General features: G+C 49.9%; 1 protein-coding gene across 3 annotated transcripts in view; it reads left to right on the top strand.

Moving 5' to 3' along the window:
• The window catches only part of TMEM62 (transmembrane protein 62), a 72,017-nt gene that overhangs the window by 21,976 nt on the left and 26,515 nt on the right, over positions 1 to 23,526 (top strand). For all 3 annotated transcript variants that reach the window (XM_061551219.1, XM_061551220.1, XM_061551221.1), the window contains exons 4-6: positions 5,043 to 5,088; positions 7,268 to 7,409; positions 12,003 to 12,127. In XM_061551219.1, the coding sequence (XP_061407203.1) occupies positions 5,043 to 5,088; positions 7,268 to 7,409; positions 12,003 to 12,127 (313 nt within the window). The remainder of the gene's footprint in view (positions 1 to 5,042; positions 5,089 to 7,267; positions 7,410 to 12,002; positions 12,128 to 23,526) is intronic.

Consider the following 23,526-nt stretch of genomic DNA (forward strand, 5'->3'; position numbering starts at 1 on the left):
TTAGGTGTGGGTAAGAATGTTACAACAACAAACAATACCAAATCACAATAGTATTTCAAAGTACAAGAAAGGTAAACAATCACGCAAACACATACAAATACGACTAAACCTTCCCCATCCTACCAGGCAAAGCCCACTGAGGTATTAACTTATTTTAGAAGCAACCTGACCACAAGTGATAGCTCAACGAAGTCGACCATCATTTGGACATTTATAGCAACAAAATAATCTAATAATCTCAATGCATGTGTAAAGACTGTCAGCAAGTCTCGATGTGAAGACAGGGTGTCAGCGAGGCTGGATGCAAAGACAAGGCGCAAGCAAGTCTGGAGGATCTTGGTTGGGAAATTCCCCAGAGGTCCTTGGTTGGGGAATTCCCCAGAGTGTCCAAAATAGAGGGCTGGGGAAATTCCCCCAGAGAATCCACGAGGATAAAAGCAGAACAAGAAGGGAAGTTCGGGGCTGTCGAGAGGGACTAGAGCCTTCATCGCTGTCTTCACGTCGTCGCTGTCTTCACGTCGTCGCTGTCTTCACGTCGTCACTGTTTGCTCGGTCATACGATCTCCACATTGGCATTATCTCATGACGACGGGGCCCGAAGCTACATTACGTGCAATAAAATAAACCTCTACAGCTCGAGTCCAGAGTCATAACACATGTTTATAAATGAGAAGGGAAAAACCGGAGGACCCGGAGAAAAAAATCCACGTGACCACGTGGAGAACACAAAAACTCCAAATATGCAGGTGTTGTGACATAAAAAAATCGAAATCTGCTGTTCTATTTGAAATTACATTTTTGTAGGTCATTTCAAAGGTATGTGTTATAATATGTGAAGATGTTTAACTGCAAGTGTATGAATGAAAACGGTGTTATACTTTGAGGTCGATGGTCAACAAACCAAATTCATTCACCTATAATACCATTCATATTTTTCTAAAATCCAGTAGTTCCAGCCCACATTCCCCATGGCGGCGAGAGGTGGCACCCTCATGAGTAGGAGTCACATGAGAGTGGTGTCAAAGGAGTTGTGGTGACCTTAAAGCAGGCCTCCTAAAACTGTGCATATCTACAAACTATACAGACTAGCTTAGTTTGTAGACACCGCCAGGATTAGTTTGTAGAATAAATGTAGATCATCTATAGAGCCCCATTGTTTCATTGATTTACGCTCGCTAACGAAGCAACGACACCAGGAGGCGACGCTGCTTTGTCTGGAAGATGCCCTCAAGGGACAGATGCATCATAGAACTGCGGAACTCGTCGAGTTCCCACTTGAGTATCGAGAAGTCCGACTCGACCGCCGTCGTGTTGGCGAGCACCGATGCCAACCCGCCGCTGAAAGCGCGGAGGTTGTCAAAACCACTCGGCAGCACATCCCACGCGTCGTTGAATGTCGTCGTGTTGGTGTGCTTGTTGATGGCGTCGTGAATGATCGTGTCCTCCTTGTAGAGCTTGACCAGTTGGCGATGCTCCTCCTCGACCATGTCGACCTTCACAGCTGACCAGAATTTCGTAACATGCACGCGACGCACTGCCAGCACGTCCTTCACGAACACACCAGGACGCATCTTCACGAGCTGAGCGGGCATCACGGGCGCCGCATCCTGGTCGAGAACTCGATTGGTGTCGTTACGCTCTGCTTTGACGTCATTGAGACCCGCGATCAGCGTCATCGCATATATCGAGATCTCCTTGACGATCCTTGTCTTGTCGACCTCATTGAGACCCTCGTAGCTCTCCTGCGCAAACGATCCCTGGTCCTCAATGTGGGCAATGATCGCGGCAGACGCGATGCGCATCGACTGATCATGATACGACACGTACGCCTCATCATGATTGTTGACGCCATCAACAATCTCAACATTGAACAAAATGGTGAGTGACCCGATAAGCGACTGAATATGCTCCTCCTGCTGCGCGATGAGCAGCGACTGGCTCTGGAGCTGGACGATAGTGACGTTGATGGCGTCGATGGCGGGCGCGAGCGCGTAGGTAAGAACCCACCAATCGGCGGTGGGCAGCTTCGCGGGGTTGTTCTCAGTAGTGTACTCGATCAATGCTCGGCGGTACTGCTTGTAGAACTTGAGCACGTTCCCGAGATTGGCCCATCGGTTAGCCTTCCTGGGGCACTTGACCTTCATCTTGATGATCAGGTTGTTTTGGGCGCGGAGGTACACCGAAAAGTCGTACACGATCTTCACCCAGCTGCCATCGAAGACGCACTCGGCGGATTTCTTGACCACAATATCGATCTGATGAGGCGGACACCAGATTCGAATGACGTCGTTCTCGGCCTCCTTCACAATGAGCGTCACCAGCCCCCCATGACGCCCAGTCATCGTATTCTCGCCGTCCGATGAAAAGCCGATCAGCTTGGCGCGCCAGTTGGGGTACAGCGCGTCGAGGAACTTGACGAGCATGCGGAAGATGTTCTGAGCAGTGTGACGCTCGAATATAGGGATCGCGACCAGGTGCAGATTGACGAGGAAGCCGCGGTAACAAACGCGGGTGCGCAGGTCGAAGAACGACTGGCCGCGGTGAGTACTGCCGTCGCCAGCCAGAGAGAAGGCCCACACCGATGGATCGTCGATTATCCTGGCGATCATCTGCAACCTGACGGCCACCAGAACACGGACTGACTGTGCGACGATGAGGTCGTTCATGCCCTGCAGCTTCGGCGTGTTGGTGCGGATCCTGGCATGATCGATGGCAGCAGCCGTTTGACGGAACGACACCGACGTGGTACATGGCGAGCTCGAAGCGCATCTCGTTCTTGATTGTTGCCGTGTACGTATACGTCAGGCCTCCTAAAACTGTGCATATCTACAAACTATACAGACTAGCTTAGTTTGTAGACGCAGCCAGGCTTAGTTTGTAGATATGTGGCGCTATTTATAGTGAATCTACAGTTTTAGGAGGCCTGCCTTAAAGTGCACATAGCCTGGCACAAGCGCCTTAGTGACGTCACTGCCACTTAGTGGCGAATTGCTGTTGTTGTTTTAGTACAGATACCAAATGCAGGTGTGTCCAGAACCATCAAGGCAATTGCAACACAGCAATGGAACTATTCTTTGGTTCTTTCGGTAAAGTCACGTATAAAGAAAAAATAATTAATTAATTAATTGCATACGACGTTTCGATTGCAACACAAGCAATCATCATCAGGTATAATGAAATAGCGACATAAAATCTAACCAGAAAAAATTATAGACAGACATATAAGCAGACAGATATCACCAAGATACACAGAGCGGGCAACACAGGTACAGAGAGGGGTGATCGTCTCTGTGGGGTGGACTTAAATAGACAGAGGGGGCGGAGGCAGCGAGAGGGAGGGGTTAGAGACAAAATTTACATGTCAATGAGTACAAAAAGAAGTGAGCAGGCTTAGGGAGAGGAAAAGAAACACACTAAAATTAAATAACCTAGCAAAGTATCGAAATGTTATGTAAAACGACACAGAGAGTCGGTCAACACACAATTAACGCATAGCCTGGTCAATTACGTATTTCAAAGATTGCTAAGTTAGAATTTAAGTGTGAAAATTCCAAAGAAAGACAAAACATAAAAAACAAGAGGGACGGAGACAACCAGACAGAGCAGAACCTAAGAACGACAAAAAACGAGTGTAGACAGAAAAAAATTACACTAAATAAACAGGCAGAGAGAGAGAATAAAAAACCCAGAGAGAGAGAAAAAAGGTAAACTTGGAACTTCCCCGTAGAAGTGGTTCAATCTTAACTTTGGAGCTCATTGACATGTAAATTTTGTCTCTAACCCCTCCCTCTCGCTGCCTCCGCCCCCCTCTGTCTATTTAAGGCCACCCCACAGAGACGATCACCCCTCTCTGTACCTGTGTTGCCCGCTCTGTGTATCTTGGTGATATCTGTCTGCTTATATGTCTGTCTATAATTTTTTTCTGGTTAGATTTTATGTCGCTATTTCATTATACCTGATGATGATTGCTTGTGTTGCAATCGAAACGTCGTATGCTATTATTTAATTTATTATTTTTTCTTTATACGTGACTTTACCAAAAGAACCAAAGAATAATTCCTGCAGTCAAGAAAGCTCCAAAGTTAAGATACAGCAATGGAACCTTTAGTAATCATTGACAACAAAAGCAGATGAGCCTCCACTGGTCAATGGCTTTCCGGATGAGATAAGCAGCCTGCTTAATAACCTCTTTGCTGGGACAAATGCCAATGTACATAATTGTTTTGTAAGATCATCTGGTTTTATTTAGTTTATATTTTTATTATCTTATATCTTGTATATTAACCCTTGCTGCCAAGTCTGTCTGCTGGCCAAGTTACTCTTGAAAAAGAGCTGTGTAGCTCAAAGGGTAATTTACTCGGATAAGAAACTTCTGATTCTGCTTATGTGCTGACACAAGTAAAACAGCGAGAAGTGAATAGACTCCACACATGGATCATCAACCCACTTGCACAACTGGCTCATGCATTCACCACCTCTCGTTGCATGATATAGGGGTGTCGCACGCACATGACGTCTATACAGTCCACCATGCCCGTGCCTAACAGTACTGTAATTGGTTCTTTACCCTTCTATCTGGCAACAAAACTGACACCTTTTTACAAGGAGTCATGTTTGCATAGACCACAATACCTGCAGTCATAAATACAAACAAAAGACATAACTCTGATAATGTGCACTGTCCTTGAAGTTGATTGGTCCACACCCGGGTGTGGACCAATCAACTCTGATAATGTGCACTGTCCTTGAAGTTGATTGGTCCACACCCGGGTGTGGACCAATCAACTTCAAGGACAGTGCACATTATCAGAGTTATGTCTTTTGTTTGTATTATGACTGCATGTATTGTGGTCTATGCAAACATGACTCCTTGTAAAAAGGTGTCAGTTTTGTTGCCAGATAGAAGGGTAAAGAACCAATTATCATATTTTTACTGGCAAATGAGGTCCCCATAGTACTGTAATTAGTATGACTTATTTACTGTTGCAGGAGCTATAGAATGCCCACGGTGAGCTTACTTCCCTTCCTTCTTTGATTTGCAGATGCCTTTAACATACCTTCCCTGCACAGCATCCAGAATTACTACAGGTGGGTGTGGGTCGGTGTCCGTGGGTGTGCAAAATGGGGAGCCGTAGTATAGTGGTTAGTGTGCTGCGCTACGAACCCGGCAACCTGGGTTCCATTTTCGCTCACGGCCAACAGCAGTGACGATTATCTGAATCGGTCTCAAATGAGTACCTGGTGTAGCGTGTAAACATTTCCACTAGGGAGACAGCTGGCTGGACGAGGTGCTGGCCACTCACCCCCTCGTGTGCTGTTCCGGCCTTTAAAGGTGCTCGCTAACAGCATTTGCCCCAAGTCTGTTAAGGCTAAACGGGGGGATCTTTCTCTTGTTTATCTTTGTGGGTGTACAAAATCCCACCTCCATTCAGGGAGATTCTGGGTTTTGAGGACTTCAGTTGTGGTCTGTCCAGGTGGTGCCTATAGTGGTGTAGTCCAGGTGGTGCCTATAGGTACAGTGAATCATGGCGTCTTGTCCTTATAGTGGTCCAGGATTAAAGCCAATACTGATTTGGCAGACTATAACTATATCGAACTATCTATCACCGCATCAACATGACAAGACATTTCAGTAAAAGCGGTACCCTTTATGTTATTTACTTGAGGGGTAGAATGTGGAATGAGGTGTGGGCCCTACTCGGGTGCTTGGCCAGTTCCTCACACTGGATTTCTGCACGTGGGAGGGAGCTGTTGCGCTCAGAGAAACCCTCACCAATTACACTCGAGTCGATTTTCCGCGTGCGGTTTATTAACCACACCTGAGATTTTGAGATCAATTAGCAACTCATAGATTTTCCCTCAAGCTCAAATTAATCATATAAACACAGTTATTGTTATTCTTGGAAATATTTATTACAGGTCACGTGCTTAAACCGAACAAATATGTGCTCCAGTTAATCCAAAATCCTCGTGATTGCCGCTACAGTACAGTAGTTGCATATCTTTACAACAGTGGGCAGAGTTTGATTGATGTTGATTGTTGTGGCTCTGCTATCATCCACTTAGTGGTCATAATTATTTTTGCGCGGGAGCAGGAAAGTGTTATTATCACTGAGCACGCGCATCGAGCAGTCGATCGTTAGTATTCGTTCTAAATCTAAATTGTAACAATCGAAATTGTCAATTGTGCTTCATTTTGAGTTTGGGTGATTTTGCCCATAATTTTTTGTGAGTTTTAATTTACGAAACTTGTGTCATGGCAGAGAAACTTAAACATAATTTAAACCTATATTAGTGGGTTTTAGCTTAGAGATCCTTGGAAAATGATTTTTTTCGGATTACCCGCTGCCATCCTTCCCGTGATTAGTGCGGATAATCGAGAGTCCACTGGAGTTTAAAAAACTAAGACTAAGCAAAGCGGAGGATGGCTCTTGAGGTCCATTCGCTAGGCCAGTGGTGTCGTCGCGATGTTGCCGCTTAATCTTCTGGTGGAACACAAACTTCGTACAACAGTGAATGTGAGAGTGGAATTTAGGAGGACAAATAGCAGTCATCGAGTAAAACAACAACACAGTATAGCCATGGGTCTGACTACCTCAAGATAAACCCTCGCAAGCCACATGTTTTGCAGTTTAATTACCATTGAAGCATATTGTTATTATTTAACTTGGGTATTATTTTTCAGTTGTTGCTCCGTTTAATCTAATTCTACAACTCTTTTGAGAGGTCAAGAGTTATAATGCAGTCAAGTACAACTTTTTCCTGCCTGGCTAAGTACATTTTGTTTCTAGTGCCACTCTCTGCTATTCACTGCTCCCATTGCTCTGATGGGTTCAAGTATGTAAGTGTGTATGTTGAACATTTTACGCACCATACGTAGCCAACCGTGCTAATGGGAGGTGCGGGAATTGCCCATCATCATCCCTTCTGAGGGATGGGGCATTAAAGTACACTCTGCTATCTGTTCCCTGTCCTGTTCTGTGTTGCACATATATTGCAAATGCTTTGATTGGAAATAATGACGAGGATACTGTGCCATACTGCACACTTCATTTATTCAAAATTGGAGCAATTAATTCAAAGTGTAATTGATTAAAAAAAGTGTGTAACTGGTATGTGTAAAAGTGTAATAAAATTAAGTAAATTTTGGAGTGATTCGCACAATTTTCAAATACATTGCACGTTTGTGAATATAGGATTAACAGTTTCCAAGCATTGAATGTCGTCACGTTGTGCTTGTAACATATGCAACGTCGGGACGTTACAGGAAGTATTCAGCCCTGGGAAGGGAAGGCCCCTTCCGCCACGTCCTCACCACACCGTTCGGAAACTACTCCTTCATCTGTGCTGACGCTACGCTCACGCCAGGACCCAAGCGGCCAATCAATTTCTTTGGGATCCTTGACCAGGTGAGCAGACTGTGCCCCGGGTGCAGGAGGTGTGGGTCAGTGAAGCGTGAACCAGGCCAGGAAGTCCTGGACCAGGGGTGGACAACCTGTGCTTCCGGAGCCACGTGCGGCTCTTTATCCGGGTTTGCTTCATGACCGTTGTTTATTAAGGACCCCACCATCTTGTATGCGTCATCACGTTGCATTGCAGCTCTTGAAATATTGAGGTTTTTTTTATCGAATTTGAAAAAAAGGCTCTTGATATTTTGGTTGGCAACCCCTGTCCTAGACCAAATGAGGGAAGTGTGTATAAGGTGAGGAAAGGATGGATTGCATAAGCCAAGCATAGACCATGTGAGAGGCGTGGTCTAGCCAAGCAGACCATCATTATCTTTTATAATTTGTTTTTAATAGCGCCCTTCACGCTGGGACATCCCAGGGTGTCTCATACGATTCAAAGGCCCTGCTAGTGGCAGCTGTCTCTGCGCAGCACAAGATGACTTCTGAATTTACCCCACAAGTGGGCATGAGTGTGCCAGTAGGGGGGCGATAGTTACTGTCGTTCCAATCGTCATCCCCGGATAAGAAAGTCTCAGAACGGGTAAAGAACGCAAAGGCACGGTGAGGAACGTGAAACCAGACTGATGGAGGTGTAGATCAGGTAAGGGAGAGCATAAACTGTTGGAGAGGAGTTGTAACCAAGTGAATGAACTGCATACCATGTGAGGAAGCTTTCGACCAGTTTTGTGAACCGTGTAATTCGGTGAGTTTGCCTCAACCCCAGTAATCGGACCCTTGAGCCACATGTGATGCCTTAGAATGGGCAGAAAGAGTCCTATTCTACTTATGGACCCTGTAACATAAACCACTAAGTTAAGGAGCCTTGGGTTAGTTGAGACAGCTTTAGAGCAGGTGAGATAGAGATACTGTAATTTATTGTAATTATTTTGTATGGCCAATGAAGAGCAACTTTGAGAGATTCTTTTTCTAAGCGGTTAAGCCATTTCATTGCTTTGAGAATCCGTGAATTTCAGATACGCCTGCCCACCGCCTTCCAATTTATATTTTGGGCAGTGCGAAGTTACACGCACCGTGCTTCAGTGTCTGTAACCGCAGTTGCACACAGACGAGATTATTTTATTCTCCCCTTGTACATTGGGTATCCGCGTCTTCTGTGCTTTGTACCGATCCGGTTAACTGCCATCCATTGTTTTGTTGTTTTATGAAAAAAGCCGGGCAAGCCAGTGGGGGGGTCGCTGGCTGTTCAGGTGATTGTTGGGCGCGTTGCTTGAAGCCTACTGCTCGGTCCACGCCGTTTCGATGCTGACATTCGCATCATGGAGTTTGTGCAACGTGTTTCCACAATGGCCCAGTTCTGGAACTCAGCCATGGATGTGGAATAATAATAATAATAAACACAATTTTTAGTGCACATTTCACGAATCAGACGCAATTGCACGATCGAGAACTTGGAGGCACAAAACCAGAGCTCAGACCCCCCATATGCCACCTGGCAGGTGTGAGCCTTGTGCTGCTGCTTGAAGGTGGATGATTCTTGGATGCTGCTGCATATATGCAGTGGGGGAGAGAGAGAGAGGTACAGAGGATGAGTGCATCTACGTATGTATGTTGAACTTCTTTCACACCGTACGTAGCCAACCGTGCTAATCTGAGGTGTGGGGGAAGGACAACAAACTAAACACAAAAAGCAGTTTTTAAGAAATTAGTTTTCAATCTAGATTTAAAAGTGCACAGCTCCAGTGGCTTCCTAATATCAGATGGAAGAGCGTTCCAGATGGCCACAGAAGCGCATCCGAAAGTGCGCAATGCGGTGATCATCTTTGTTTAATTGCTACCCAAAAGCCACTGCGAGGATGACCGGAGTTTGCGTGGTGATGGTTTGTTCCTTGACGAGATCGGCAAGGTATTGTGGTTCATTTGTGGCAAGCACTTTGTTTGTAATGAGTGCGACCTTATAATGGCTTCGTTCAGCAACCGGAAATCAATGCAGCTCAGAGTGCACTGGACGGTCGGATCTTGCAGTGCCCATCATGACATGTGGTGAAGAATTTTGTACACGCCGCAGAGAAACGCCGCTCAGCCTGGTTCTGGATCCGATGAGCAGATTGTTCGACGTGCTTTGTAGGACTGCGGTGGTTGGCTGTGGTCAATGGAGTGAGCAGGGTGGATGCGTTATGGAGAGAGACCCTGAAAAAGCGTTCTGGCACTGCGTAGCAATTTTGTACCACATTCTATATTTGATGAAGGAGCCAGTAAAACATTTTTTTTCGCGAAGCCATGGAAGTTTGTGTGGTCACGCCTAATGCCCAGGACATCACGAGATCCATTGCTTTGGGAGGTCGCTGAAGTTTGTTGGGTTTTTATCTGATAATTTTTTATACGTAGGCTTTCGCGACCAATACCAATCATCATAAATGTTGCTTTTTGGGTTAGTGTGCGTAAATATAAATGTGCCGGTTTTTTCTGATGTCCGAGCAAGGATTGCATTTCTAGAATCGAGGAGAGTGCCGACAATGCTGCAAGCCAACAGTGTTTGCTTTGGCCACAGTCAACATTGGCGCGAACGTGCCATATGGCCTGGAGACGGTGACTTCCGCTCATTGGTTGTGCTGAGGATGTGGCCTGTCCAGTGAGATTGTAGAGTCCACGTTGATACTGAGCATCTTCAAATGATTCGAGAGGCTGATGGTGATGCCAGCGACGCGTAGATGTCGAGGGAGCAACGCCGATGTTGGCTTGGGCAGATCGCCGTTCATTTGCAGATTTTGTGTCAGCTTCCCTGTCGGCGCAGTTCATGGAGCCTTAGAGCAGCACTGCAGCAAATATCTGGCGGCGGTGCCACAATTGACGTTAGAGTAAGCCAAGCTAGTGACTTAGATGTTAAAGCTCCCGTGATAGATGGCATGGCGATGTTCGGTTGGGACATCAATGAGAGGCGACAGTGGGTGTCTTTTTTTGCTCAAATTAGAGCGCGCACTTCTCTGCGGTCATCTACACCAGGGCAGTGACCCCGACATTCGAAGCGCTGAGATGTCTGGCACCACCCCCCCGGTTCGTGCCGCGATAACTTTCGAACGAGGTTCATCCGCGCCTTGCTTTTGGCAGAGGCATTTGTTAGGTGTTGGTTGAAAATGAGCATGTAGTTAGGGGGTCACGACAAAGGAAGGTCGTCCTCAGGGTTACATTGCACCTTTTCTAAACTGAACTATGCATGTTTTTTATATTACCAGGTAAGGCCCCACTGAGCTATCTATGCAGATCTTTTTCAGAAACGACGTGGCTATCAAAAATGATAGCTCAATGAAGTCGCTTATCATCATGTGGAAATTTATAGCAGCCATATACTCTAAATACGTGACGTGGATTCTAAATGTAGAGGGGAAAATCAGGGGATCCGGAGAAAAATCCATTAGACCACGGGGAGAGAGAACACGCAAACTCAAAATATACAGCAGGTGTCAGTGGTGGGATCGGACTCACGACCTTCTGTATGCCAGGTGAGGTAGTTAACATCTCGCCCGGAATTACGTTCAAGTGTGGCTTCGGTCGCAGCCACCACTTTCGGAAACACCCCGCTATGACGTTGAGGCTGGATCAAAGAAAGCTGTCTCTGGTGTGGACCAATCAGTTTCAAGGAGAATGCATATATTATCAGAGTATGTTTTTTGTTTTCATTCTGACCACAATTATTGTGTTTAATGCAGACATGATTCCTTGTAAAAGGTTTCAGTTTGGTGTTTTATTAGTGTTTTTGTATTATTAGTGTTCTCTATTAGCTCTCTTCACATACTACAGTGACTTTGGCTGTAACGGTTCCCCCTGAAGACGGAAGCTTGTGTTGCCTCCGAAACGTCGTGATTTAATTTAGTTGTTTTAATTTATTTTATTTATTTTTTACCTACGTGACTTTACCGAAAAAACCAAAGCGTATGAATCATTGCAGTCACGAAAGCTTAAAATCTATCTTAACACCTGTTTTGTTGCCAGAAAAAAAGGGGAAACCCGATTCTCATGTTGAGGCTGGAGTTGAGAGAGTGGCTTCCACCACGCAGAGTCTGCGCGCACTAAACTTGCGGGACGACGTCTGTGGCGCATCGCTCGTGCCTACGTCGAATAGCATCCGGGAGCACAGACCCCAGGGGAAGCCCGCTCTTCAGGGTGCGAGGCACACTGCTGTGCTTGTCCAGGTCAGCCCCAGGTCAACTCGCATCCTGCGGTCGCCACAGCGTTGGACGCATGGCAGGGGGTTGCTTCAACATGAGGCTTTACTTCCAAGCCACGTCGTAAGCCATAGACAAATCGATGAACGTGGCACCGGTCTTGACTTTTCTTTCGAATCCGGCTTCAATGTTCGTCGTAAAGGCCAGAACTTGATCGCATTTCTTACAATATAGTTTTGTCACCCATGACCAAAGCTTTCTTTCACAAACTTGTGCAAATTACACGATATTTTTAACGTTGTTTTTAAAGGAGTCTCCTTGCTTCGTTGTGAAATGAATGGGTGGCTGCACCTCACGTATTCTCTGTGAATCAACTGAATTATTTTGTGTTTTTTCTCGTCTCTCCTGTAAATGCTTGCCTGAACATCTTCAGGCCAAAATGGAGGAGCTATCTCGACTGGAGGAGGAGAGCCAAAGCAGCAACCACACCTTTTGGTTTGGGCACTACACCACCTCCACCATCGTCTCCCCACACCCGGGCATCCGCCAGCTCATGAGGTGGCGTCTCCAACTGCACGCTCACATTTTCTCTATGTTTATTCAATCGTTTTTAAACCTTAATATTCTGAAACCTGACAGAGATAAAATATCTATGGGACCTTTTTGCCAGTTTCCAAAACTATGAAAAATAAGAATATAACTGCTCGACTCGAGCTATAAGTGTTCTGATACTTGCATTGTCTTTGTGAAGTATTCGGAATGACGGCAGGAAACCTCTTGACGGGTAGCACACTTTTTATTAAACTTTGACTTGTCTCGATACACCGTGTGGTCACTATTCTTCACACTACACACACTTCACTGACACGTGTTGTCACTACCTCTCCCACTACACACTCCACTGACACGTGTAGTGACTATGGCTCACGCTGCATGCTCACACTGCATGCTCACACTACACTCCAGCCCCGTAACGTCCGTGGAGCCTACAGACCCACCCCAGCTTGGGCATGGGTCACAACCTCTGGGTCCCGAGAGCCGGCCCTCACACGGACGTTCGGCCCCGAGGTCCCAGGGTCCCGCCTCTGGGTCACACAGAGCCCCGGTCCTTACAAGGACAGCGGGACTAGGTGCCGCAGGGCCCTATCTCTTCTTCCGCCGTCTTCAGTCTTCGCTGGTCACCAACTCCCCGAGCGCCCGCGCGCACCGCCTTATATAGCCCTCTTGCGGACCGCGATGTGAGCGCCCACTAGTCGACCAATCACGGCGCGCTGTTCCTACGATCCGTTTTCCCAGCAAATGTTACCACTACACAACCAATCGCCCCGCGCTGCCACACGATCACTCCCTGTCAGCGCGCGTCACCAACACACAGCCAATCACCACCACATAACCCATGACCCCGCGCTGCCCTGTGATCCCTCACCGTCAGCGCGCGTCACCGGCACACAGCCAATCACCACGCGCTGCCCCACGATCCCCACTGTCAGCGCGTATCACCACTACATCACCCCCTCCCACATAGCTCGCAGCCGGCCCGGCTGCTAAACAACACAACAACAACAATAGTAACACAACAAAAACCCAACCCCCCCCAGTGTGCCCCGTAACACAACAACAACACAACGACATAACACCAAACAACAACCTATGTACAAACCGACAAACAACACACAAAAAAAAACCAACAACAATACACAACACCTAGAAAACAAGTTATGTACAAACCGACGAACAACGCAATAAAAGCAAGTCCGAGAAAAAGAACGTGTCCAGTGTCTCTGAGACTATCGATCTCCCCCCCCTCCGCTCGCTCCCCCACCGGGGTGCTAGAGCGGCCGAGCGGACGGGGAACGCAGTGACGAGGTTCTCCGGCCGCATCGGCTCCTCAGCCGGTTGGTCACGAAAAGTTGCGCGACTGAGCGCGAGTCCGCCTGGCCGGTCCATCGTATGGGACGGGACGCTGACGACCGTCTGGTGGCTCCGGCAGCCCTGGAAGGCGCGGATCGGGCCTGGAAGGACCGGTCGCGCCGCGGGGATCCAGCCGCCGGTGGTCGGCAGCTGTCAGTTCCGGGACACCTGGGAGCGGATCAGGCGGAGACAATTCCCCCCTTAGGTCGTCGGTCACGTCACATGCTCGGCCCTCATGACACAAAGGGAGGCCATATGGAGGCGAGAACGGTTTCAGTCGGGAGGGTTGAACGTACCAACGGCGCTTTCCCCATTTTATCTGAACACACTGGGGGCGTGCAACCCGCACGACCTCCACGGGTCCCCGCCATGGCCTCAACAATTTAGGCGACGTAGCCAAAGGTGCCTGAGGGCAGTGCAGCCAAGCCCTGTCGCCTGGTTTCCAGTTGTGCACGGACACCTTCCGTGCACGCAAACGCTCGTTGGCAATTTGGCGAGCCCGCGAATTAAGCCGTGCGGCCTCCCGTGCCTCGGTCAGCTTATGAATGTTAAATTTAATATGTTCAGCCAATTTCGAATTCGTTCGTGGCGCGGACAGTCCCAGCTGCGTTTCCATGGGCGGGTCGGCTTCCCGACCATACATCAGATAGAATGGGGAAAATCCCGTTGCTGCATGGGGGGCCATTCTATACGCGGCGAGGACCCCAGGGACCTGCAGGTCCCAGTCAACATGTGCCTCACACACCTGCTGGCACAGCATAGAAGTCAAAGTCCTGTGGAGTCGCTCCACCATCCCGTCTGTCTGTGGGTGGTACGGGGAGGTACGCACCTTCTTAGTACCCAATAGGTCGCACACCTCTTGCAACAATTTACTTGAAAAATTTTTCCCTTGGTCGGTCAGCAAGCGTTCGGGAGCCCCTTTGTCCAGAACATAGCCCTGGACAAAGGCGTCCGTCACAGCTGCCGCCGACTGGTTGGCGAGTGGCCACGCCATAGGCCACCGGGTAAAGTATTCTACACCAACCAACAGGTACTTGTTACCCCTAGGCGTGACTGGAAAAGGCCCCAAAATATCGAGCGCCACGAGCTCGTTAGTGCGCGAGACCTGAATAGATTGCAGTGGTGGATTTGACGCCGCTGGCGGTGGTTTTCGTCTGGCGCACTCAACACACCCCTTTAGGATATTCACCACATCACTTCCCATCCCCGGCCAATAATAGTCACGCTGAAGCAGAGCAAGCGTTTTGTTTACCCCCAAATGCAAGAGGCGTTCATGCGCGGCCAGGACAACTTTCCCCCGCACAACGGAAGGCACCACGAGTGCGTGGCGCCGAGACAAATTGTCCTATCTCATTAACAGGCTCTGCCTGAGTACCCAGGAACCCGTTCGTTCCCGGCCCTCCTCGGGACCCCCCGCCCTGCGACGCAACGCTAGTGTAGTGACATAAGAAGGGAGGGGCTGCTGTAGGCTCTGGGTTCCCAGGTGGGTCCAGACGCGTAATCCCCTGGGCGCCAGGCGCTGGGTTCCCAGGAGGTCCAGACGCTTAAGCCTCTGGGCGCCGCCAACGGGGGGGGCTGTGTGTGCTCTGTGGGATGTCTGGTGGCGCACACGGCCCCACCCCTCGTTGAGGACTGGGCATATAAGCGGAGCTCCCTGGACGATCGGGGCCCAGTTGTAACTCAAGACCCAAGACCCACGACCAGCCATCTGAAGACCCTGGGATGCTGCGAGAGCCAGCGCTGGGACTCTGGAACTCCCGACGCTACGACCTTGTGAGGGCGAGTTCCGGAGCGTAGCCAGAGTAGAGTATCTAGGCTGTGTAGCTAGGCTGTGTACCTAAGCTGTAGCAGAGTATCAGGACTGTTGGAGCGTTGGACTGTTGAAGTGGTGTATTGTAATAAAGAAGTTACCTCTACAAGTGTCTCCGGAACCTGTTACACTAGCAGGGAGCTGTCAGCCATTTGGAGATGGCCCCACTCAATCAGCGACAGTGAGAGCAGCGAGTCCTCTCCCACAGGGGTAGCAGGAACTTTACCGATCGGTGCATCCGGGGTAGCGGCCAACACCCCCATACTTTCCGCAGCTGGCGGTTTACAGCGCGCCGATCCCAACAAGCACGCACATTTGTGACAAGGCGACAATCGCGACAGGGCATCGGCGTTAGTGTGGCGCAACCCCTTACGGTATGTGGTCGTGAACTGATAGTCCTGGAGGACTTCCAACCACCGTGACAATTGGCCCGAGGGCTGGGCGATCCTCAATGAATACTGAAGCGCCGCGTGGTCCGTCCGGACCGTAAAGTGACGGCCATAGAGATACGGTCTAAACTGCTGCACAAAAAAAACAATCGCCAGCAACTCGCGACGGGTGACGCAGTAGCGCTGCTCCGCCGGCGACAAAACCCTGCTACCATAGGCGACCACCCTTTCGACTCCCCCGACGACCTGTGAGAGCACCCCCCCAATGCCCGTGTTGCTAGCATCCGTGTCTAGCAAGAAGAGACTTGTAAAGTCAGGATAACGCAAGGGCGGGGCACCCACCAAGGCGTTCCGGAGGGAGCAGAACGCGGCCTCCTCCTCCGGTCCCCATCGGAACTTGACTCCTTTTGCCGTTAGAGCGTGCAAGGGTTTTGCAATGGTGGCGAAATGCTCAACGAATCGGCGGTAGTACGAAGCAAAACCGATGAAACTGCGCACGTCCGAAACCGACGTGGGCATTGGCCATGAACTGACACAGTTCGTCTTCGCGGGATCGGTAGAGATCCCCGAAGAATCGACAATGTGTCCCAAGTATCTCATGGACTTACGAAGAAGGTGGCATTTGGCCGGTTTAAACTTTAATTTAGCCGATCGCATCCGCAAAAATACTCCTCTCAGCCGCTGGAGGTGTTCCTCGAACGTTTTACTGAAAACAATGACATCGTCCAGGTAAATCAAGCAAGTTTCCCATTGCAAGCCCGACAAGACCAATTCCATAAGGCGCTGAAACGTCGCAGGAGCGGAGTGAAGTCCCATGGGTAACCGGTTAAACTGGAACAGGCCCCCTGGAGTCCGAAATGCTGTCTTAGGTCTAGACTCATCGTCGAGTGGCAGCTGCCAGAATCCCGACAGTAAATCAAGAGTTGAAAAATATCGCGCACCAGACAATGCATCGAGGGACTCGTCCATTCTGGGGAGCGGATACGCGTCAGCCACGGATATTTTATTCAGGCGACGGAAATCTACGCAGAATCGCAAGGAGCCGTCTTGCTTTTTAACCAGCACAATAGGTGCCCCCCAAGGACTGGAGGAAGGCGAAATAATGTCGGCCCTTAGCATATCGTTGACGGCTGACTGAACGTGTTCCTTCTCAACAGGACTCAGCCGGAAGGGATTTAGCCTAACCGGTGCCGCATCGCCTGTTTCAATATGGTGGCGCAACAGGTCCGTGCACCCAATGTCATATTTATGCTTACTGAACACATCAGAAAATTATATCAGCAACGCACGCAGCGCACCCAACTGTACTGTAGACAAATCGTTCGAGTCCGCGCACAGCGAATCGACCCATTCAAGGTCCTCCCTCGATGGATTGTTCCGCGTCGGGTTTGGATCAACATGCGCAACCAGGCGCTCTTCCCCAGGGACCCGTGCCGCGTGAGCTAGCACAGTGCCCTGCTGAATAACGAAAGGGTCCTTGTCACGAAAGGGTCCTTGTCAGCCCGAACCAAAGTGTGAGCCACCGACAAATCGAGACCCCTGACAGCCCTATTTGAAGGACCCAAAAGCATTCCCTGTTCCGAGGTCTCCCCAACCAATGGTTTCCTCAACCGGAGGGGAATTAACATCTGTGAACCCGGAGGCACGTGCACAGTGTGCGTCGCCAGCGCTTGTATCGTAGCGCACGCCGTTCGAATTTCGGTAGGACTCGACAAAAATGAAATACGGCGACCCGATGGTAGCTCAATGCAACGCTGATCGATGAGAATTTTAATGGGCATTTTAGCCAAAAAGTCTGTGCCCAACAGACAAGGAACTGCTAATGAGGAAGAAACGAAAACGGGTCCCGACAATTTAATATCTCCAATGCAAATGGATGCCCTAATCTGGCCGACAATACCCAACGAGCCCCCATTTGCCGTGTAAAATGGCACGTCCACTGGGAGTAGAGGTCGACATTGGACGGGGAGAATGTTGTAAATGAGGTCTGATATAATAGTCGCCGACGCCCCCGTGTCCACTAACACCCTGACCTCGACCCCGTCAATGAATCCCGGGACGACCGATGATCCCGCCGACGCAGCCACTATCCTGTGCCCCAACTCAGACCATTTTATGTCCCCTCGGTCCCGCACGAACCCCCCTCGCCGAACCGAATCCCCGATCCCTAACCGGCCTTCCCCCGCCGCAACGCGACGGCCCATGTGTGTCGCGCATGTAGGCCGAGCATGTGAGGTGCCGCGACTTGCCGGGGGTAGTAGGGATGACTTGGGGCCTTGGTCGTCGTCCAGCCGAGGTCCCGTGGCGCGCTGACGTGGAGCGCGGCAACCGGAAGCCACGTGGCCCCGGAGGCCGCAGTTGTAACACGTGATGAGGGACGTCGGAGGTCTCGGTTGCTCCAGCTTGCGGGCCGATCGCAGAGGCGAACGACCCCCCGACCTCCAGTCCGCCTGTCGTCCCGCGGTGAACGCCTCCTCTCGTGGGCTGACGACTTGGGGCTCGGTGACCCCCGGGCCCGGAGCTGAGGTCACGGCAGCAGTGCAGACGACCCCCTGTTTACGCTGGAGGACCTCGTACGCCTGTATACTTGTTGCGACCCGCAAAGAAGAAATATCGACCTCGTCAGCCGTGTTGATGGGGACCCCCAGGTTCTGCGCCAACTTGAGCAGTTGCTCCAAGACCATCGCGTCCTGGCCCTCCTCGTCCATACGAGGGAACGTTGCGTCAGCAAGAGCCAACAACGCTGTGCGGTAGGCGAGCACGGTCTCCGTGTCCGCCTTCCGTCGGGCGTAAAAGTGATGGCGACACGCCGAGGGAGGTCCGTAGACCCTGGCCATGAGACCCAGCGCAGCCTTCAGCGTGGAGCGGTCCGACCTCTGTGCGGACCTGAAGGCCGCGAGCGCGTCGTCGTCCAACATGGCAGGCAGTGCCCGCAGCGCCGTAGCGTCGGACCAGGCCGACATTTCCTGATGCGCCAGAAACCTGCGCTGGAATGCTCCCCAGTCTCCGCCTTCCGCCTTGAAGGCTGACAATGTGGGAAGGCGCTGCTGGAAGATGAAGTCGTCGTCCTCTGCCACGTGGTTCCTCTCCGCCCCACCGTCGCTCTGCAAGATGGCGGCCCCAATGGCGGGTGGTTGATGGCGGTCCGCAGCGCGCGCTGATGACGTAAGCGGGCGCGCTTGGAGAACCGCCGCCACGTGTTGCTCGCCGTTCCCGCCAAAAGATGTCCGCGCAGTTGAAATGGCGGGAATCGCCAAGTCATTTTGGCGGTAACCCGTGGGACGACCCTGTTGAATGTCCGCCGATGTCCCCGCTCCTCCCGACGTGTTGATCTCTGCCAGGATGGACGCGGCGGCGAGCAGCAGCTCTGCCAGACGGGAGTGCGCTTCGCGGAGCACAGCATCCGACCCCAATCGCTCGTCCGGCGCCCTTGGCGGGTCCTGCGGCGTCGGCATTTCCTCGTCCTCTCCCCCCGATGCCAGCTGGCCCGAGTCGTCAAGGTTATCCTCGCGGTCAATCCCGTGGGTCCGACGGGTCTTCCTTGTATCCATGCCTGGAAGACTGTTTCACTTCTGACGCCAGTTGAAGTATTCGGAATGACGGCAGGAAACCTCTTGACGGGTAGCATACTTTTTATTAAACTTTGACTTGTCTCGATACACCGTGTGGTCACTATTCTTCACACTACACACACTTCACTGACACGTGTGGTCACTACCTCTCCCACTACACACTCCACTGACACGTGTAGTGACTATGGCTCACGCTGCATGCTCACACTGCATGCTCACACTACACTCCAGCCCCGTAACGTCCGTGGAGCCTACAGACCCACCCCAGCTTGGGCGTGGGTCACAACCTCTGGGTCCCGAGAGCCGGCCCTCACACGGACGTTCGGCCCCGGGTCCCAGGGTCCCGCCTCTGGGTCACACAGAGCCCCGGTCCTTACAAGGACAGCGGGACTAGGTGCCGCAGGGCCCTATCTCTTCTTCCGCCGTCTTCAGTCTTCGCTGGTCACCAACTCCCCGAGCGCCCGCGCGCACCGCCTTATATAGCCCTCTTGCAGACCGCGATGTGAGCGCCCACTAGTCGACCAATCACGGCGCGCTGTTCCTACGATCCGTTTTCCCAGCGCGTGTTACCACTACACAACCAATCGCCCCGCGCTGCCACACGATCACTCCCTGTCAGCGCGCGTCACCAACACACAGCCAATCACCACCACATAACCCATGACCCCGCGCTGCCCTGTGATCCCTCACCGTCAGCGCGCGTCACTGGCACACAGCCAATCACCACGCGCTGCCCCACGATCCCCACTGTCAGCGCGTATCACCACTACATTTGTACTGTTCGCCTTCAGGCATTCTCTGGTCTAACACAGGTGAGAAAAGGCCATAAAGAAGGCTGTCGCTGGTGTAGGCCAATCAGTTTCAAAGACAATGCATATCTTATCAGAGTATGTTTGTTTGTATGTTTTGCCACAAGTATGTGTGGTGCTTGAACATCTTAACATCTGTTTTATTACTACTCTTTGGGTCTTTCTGTTAAGTCACGTAGATAGAAAAATAATAAAATAAATTAAAATCACGACGTTTCGATCGCAACACAAGCAATCGTCTTCAGGTGAAAAATACAGCAGGTGGACTGCTGAGGCAGGAAGAAATATAGTGAGAGAGCTACTGCAGCCAAAGGTTATATAGGTTTGAGATGGGTACAAACCAAGGGTAAATGGGCGGGGCTAGAGATGGAATTTGCAAGTAAATGTAAGATTGCAGAGCTAGGTATACCCCGGCTATTGTGTTGCTAGAGATTAGCATGTCAATCTGTTAATGTAACCCCACTACTACGGTGCTGAAGAAGTCATTGTATTGCTCGAGATTAGAGATTAGCGTGTCAATATGAGACGGTTCCCGCAGCAGCGGCTGTGTTAATGAGACATTCAGCCTATTAAACATCGAGCGCCACCACCGCGTCGAGGAAAAGGGAGCAGCAGCTATGTTAGTGAGACATTTAGCCTGTTAATGTAAAGACATTTAACAAGGTAATGTAACTCAGAGAGTCGGAAATTACTACTAACATAGACAGGTAGGATGGAAGCATCACAGCCAGTTATGACTTTACCTGGTTAATAACGTCCTTCCAATGATGCTCAGTTTGTACCCATCTCGGTTGAAATTGTGTCTGTGTTTTTAATCTGGATGGCTTCATGAAAAAATCTTTGTTGATAGCCAGTGGGTTTTTATAGTCCCTTCATCTTGGAGAAATCCATTTCATGCGTGCCCACAGCGTTAAAACAATGATCAGCCATGGCAGAGGTGTTGGTCCTACCGTGTTTCAGATCTGTCTTGTGTTCACAAACACGGTCTGAGACATGTCGCTTAGTTTCCCCAATGTAACTACTGCCGCAGGCACAGCTTAGTTCAGAGACACCGGGGTATTGCATGTCAGGGATCACATCCTTCACAGATGGGATCAGATCATGAATTGTATGTACTGTGTTGACTCGGACCTGGATCTTGTGTTTGCTCATGATTTTGGGAATTTTTTTTGGTGACCCCTGCTATGTATGGCAAGGTGATGGTTTTGATTGAGTCCTCAGGTGGTTCTCTCCCAACGGTTGGGGTGACAGCTTTACGGATTGTGCAATCCGAATATCCATTCATCTTGAAGGCTTGGTGTACGTGCTCCAGTTCACTGGCTAGGTGGTGATGGTCGGAAATGCAACGAGCCCTATGGTGTAGAGTTTTAATGAGGGAATTCTTCTGGGCTGGATGGTGGTGGGAGTCAGGTTTTAGATAGGCATCCGTGTGGGTGGCTTTCCTGTAGACAGTGTCCCAATGAGCCATCTGGTCTTTTTTCGATTAAAACATCCAAGAATGGTAACTTTCCATCCTTTTCCACCTCCATGGTGAATTTGATGGCTGGGTGTATGGAATAAATGTGGTTGGAGAATTGGTTCAGAGCTGGCAGGCCATGTGGCCAGATAACGAACGTGTCATCTACGTATCTCTTCCACAAGGAATGACGTAGGATGGATGTCTGGATGGCATCTGTCTCAAATTTTTCCATGAAAACATTGGCTACCACTGGAGATAAGGGAGAACCAATTGGGGTACCTTCAACTTGTTTGTAGAATGTACCATTCCAGGTGAAGTAAGTGTTGGTGAGGCAGTGTCTCACCAGGGCCGGTATATCAGCATTCAGTCCTTGTTGGACCAAATCTTCAATGATTGCAATGGTGTCAGGCACAGGGATTTTGGTAAACAAAGAAACTGAATCGAAGCTGACAAGCAAATCACCTGGTGATAGTGAGATGTCTTTAATTAGAGATACCAATTTTCGATTTAAAGCTTTCGTGACATCAGGGATTCATCTTCTTGGTTCTTTCGGTAAAGTCACATAGAAGGGAAGTAATAAAATAATAAAAATAAAACATAATAAAATAATTCTCATGACGTTTCGGCCACAACACAAGCAGCCATCCTCAGGTGAAGACCAGTTCTGTCGAGGCGACAGCGTCTAAAAAAAAAAAACTTTAGACGCTGTCGCCTCGACAGAACTGGTCTTCACCTGAGGACGGCTGCTTGTGTTGTGGCCGAAACGTCGTAAGAATTATTTTATTATGTTTTATTTTTATTATTTTATTACTTCCCTTCTACGTGACTTTACTGAAAGAACCAAGAAGATAGAGATACCAAGTGAGCTGCATTAAGTACAGCTGAGGTAGTCTTGCAAGTGAATGGCAGCAAGGTCTCAGACAGAAATCGGGCCAGTTTGTAGGTGGGTGAGTCAATGGTGGAGACTATAGGACAGAGTGGTGTACCTTCTTTATGGATTTTTGGTTTTTATCATAAAATCTGGGTGGTCTAGCAGCAGAGGGTTTTAAAGAGAGCCGCTTGGTTGGTTCGATTAAAGATGTCGAATCAGTGATGATATTGTTGGTTTTCGTAACCAGGCGGTTGGTAGGATCTCTCTTGATTTTGGTATAGTTACCACCATTAAGTAGGTCCTGAATGTTGTTACTGTATGTGGTTTTATCCATGATGACAGTGGCATTGCCCTTGTCAGCTGAGAGGATGACTATGTCATCTCTCTTTTTCAGTTGAGCAAGCTCAACGCGCTCATCCTTGCTGATGTTGCTAATGGGTTCTTAGCGTTCTTTAGGATTGCAGCGATTTCCGATCTCGCCACTTCTGCAGGAATGTGTCCCAAACCTTTAAGGGCTGCATTGACCTGGGCAATGATATCATCAACTGTTTTATTACTGTATATAAAATGTGTACACATTCCGAGAGGCGGGGAAGAAAAAGGAAAGGAGAATGCATGGAAAGAGGGGAATTAACAACAACACAACAACAAATGTACACGATACTGGCTAACCCGCTTACCCCATAGCACAGCCCACCCATTGAAGAATGTGATGCACGCACAGTACAATAAAAGGCCAGGTTCAGCCAATGACCTTGACATGTGAGTGTGACAGTTGAATGACGGTGGTGTGTGCGAGTCATGTAAAACGGCCAGTCTTCGAACGAGTTCGGACCCCCAGGCGAGGTGGGCCTGAGCTCCCTGGGAGGCTCGGGGAGGACTTGCACACGGGCCGACGCCTGCGGTCCTTCCATAGGAGACGACGGCGCCGGCAGAGAATGGCTGGTCAACGGTGGCTCCGCACCATGCAGAGCGGCCGGGGCAGGGCCATCCGGCGACGTCGAGGGCCTCACGCACTCCGGTCCTGTGGGCGGGACCGCAGAACCACCCTGAGGAACCGACCTCAGCGGGCGCACCCCAGCTCGCCCGGCACACCCAACACTCGGCCCTCGTGGTTAGGAGATGAGGGGATGTGA

The sequence above is a fragment of the Lethenteron reissneri genome, chromosome 14 (assembly GCF_015708825.2).
Source record: "Lethenteron reissneri isolate LAM-NWPU_2019-01 chromosome 14, ASM1570882v1, whole genome shotgun sequence".
Classification (NCBI taxonomy): Eukaryota; Metazoa; Chordata; class Hyperoartia; order Petromyzontiformes; family Petromyzontidae; genus Lethenteron; species Lethenteron reissneri.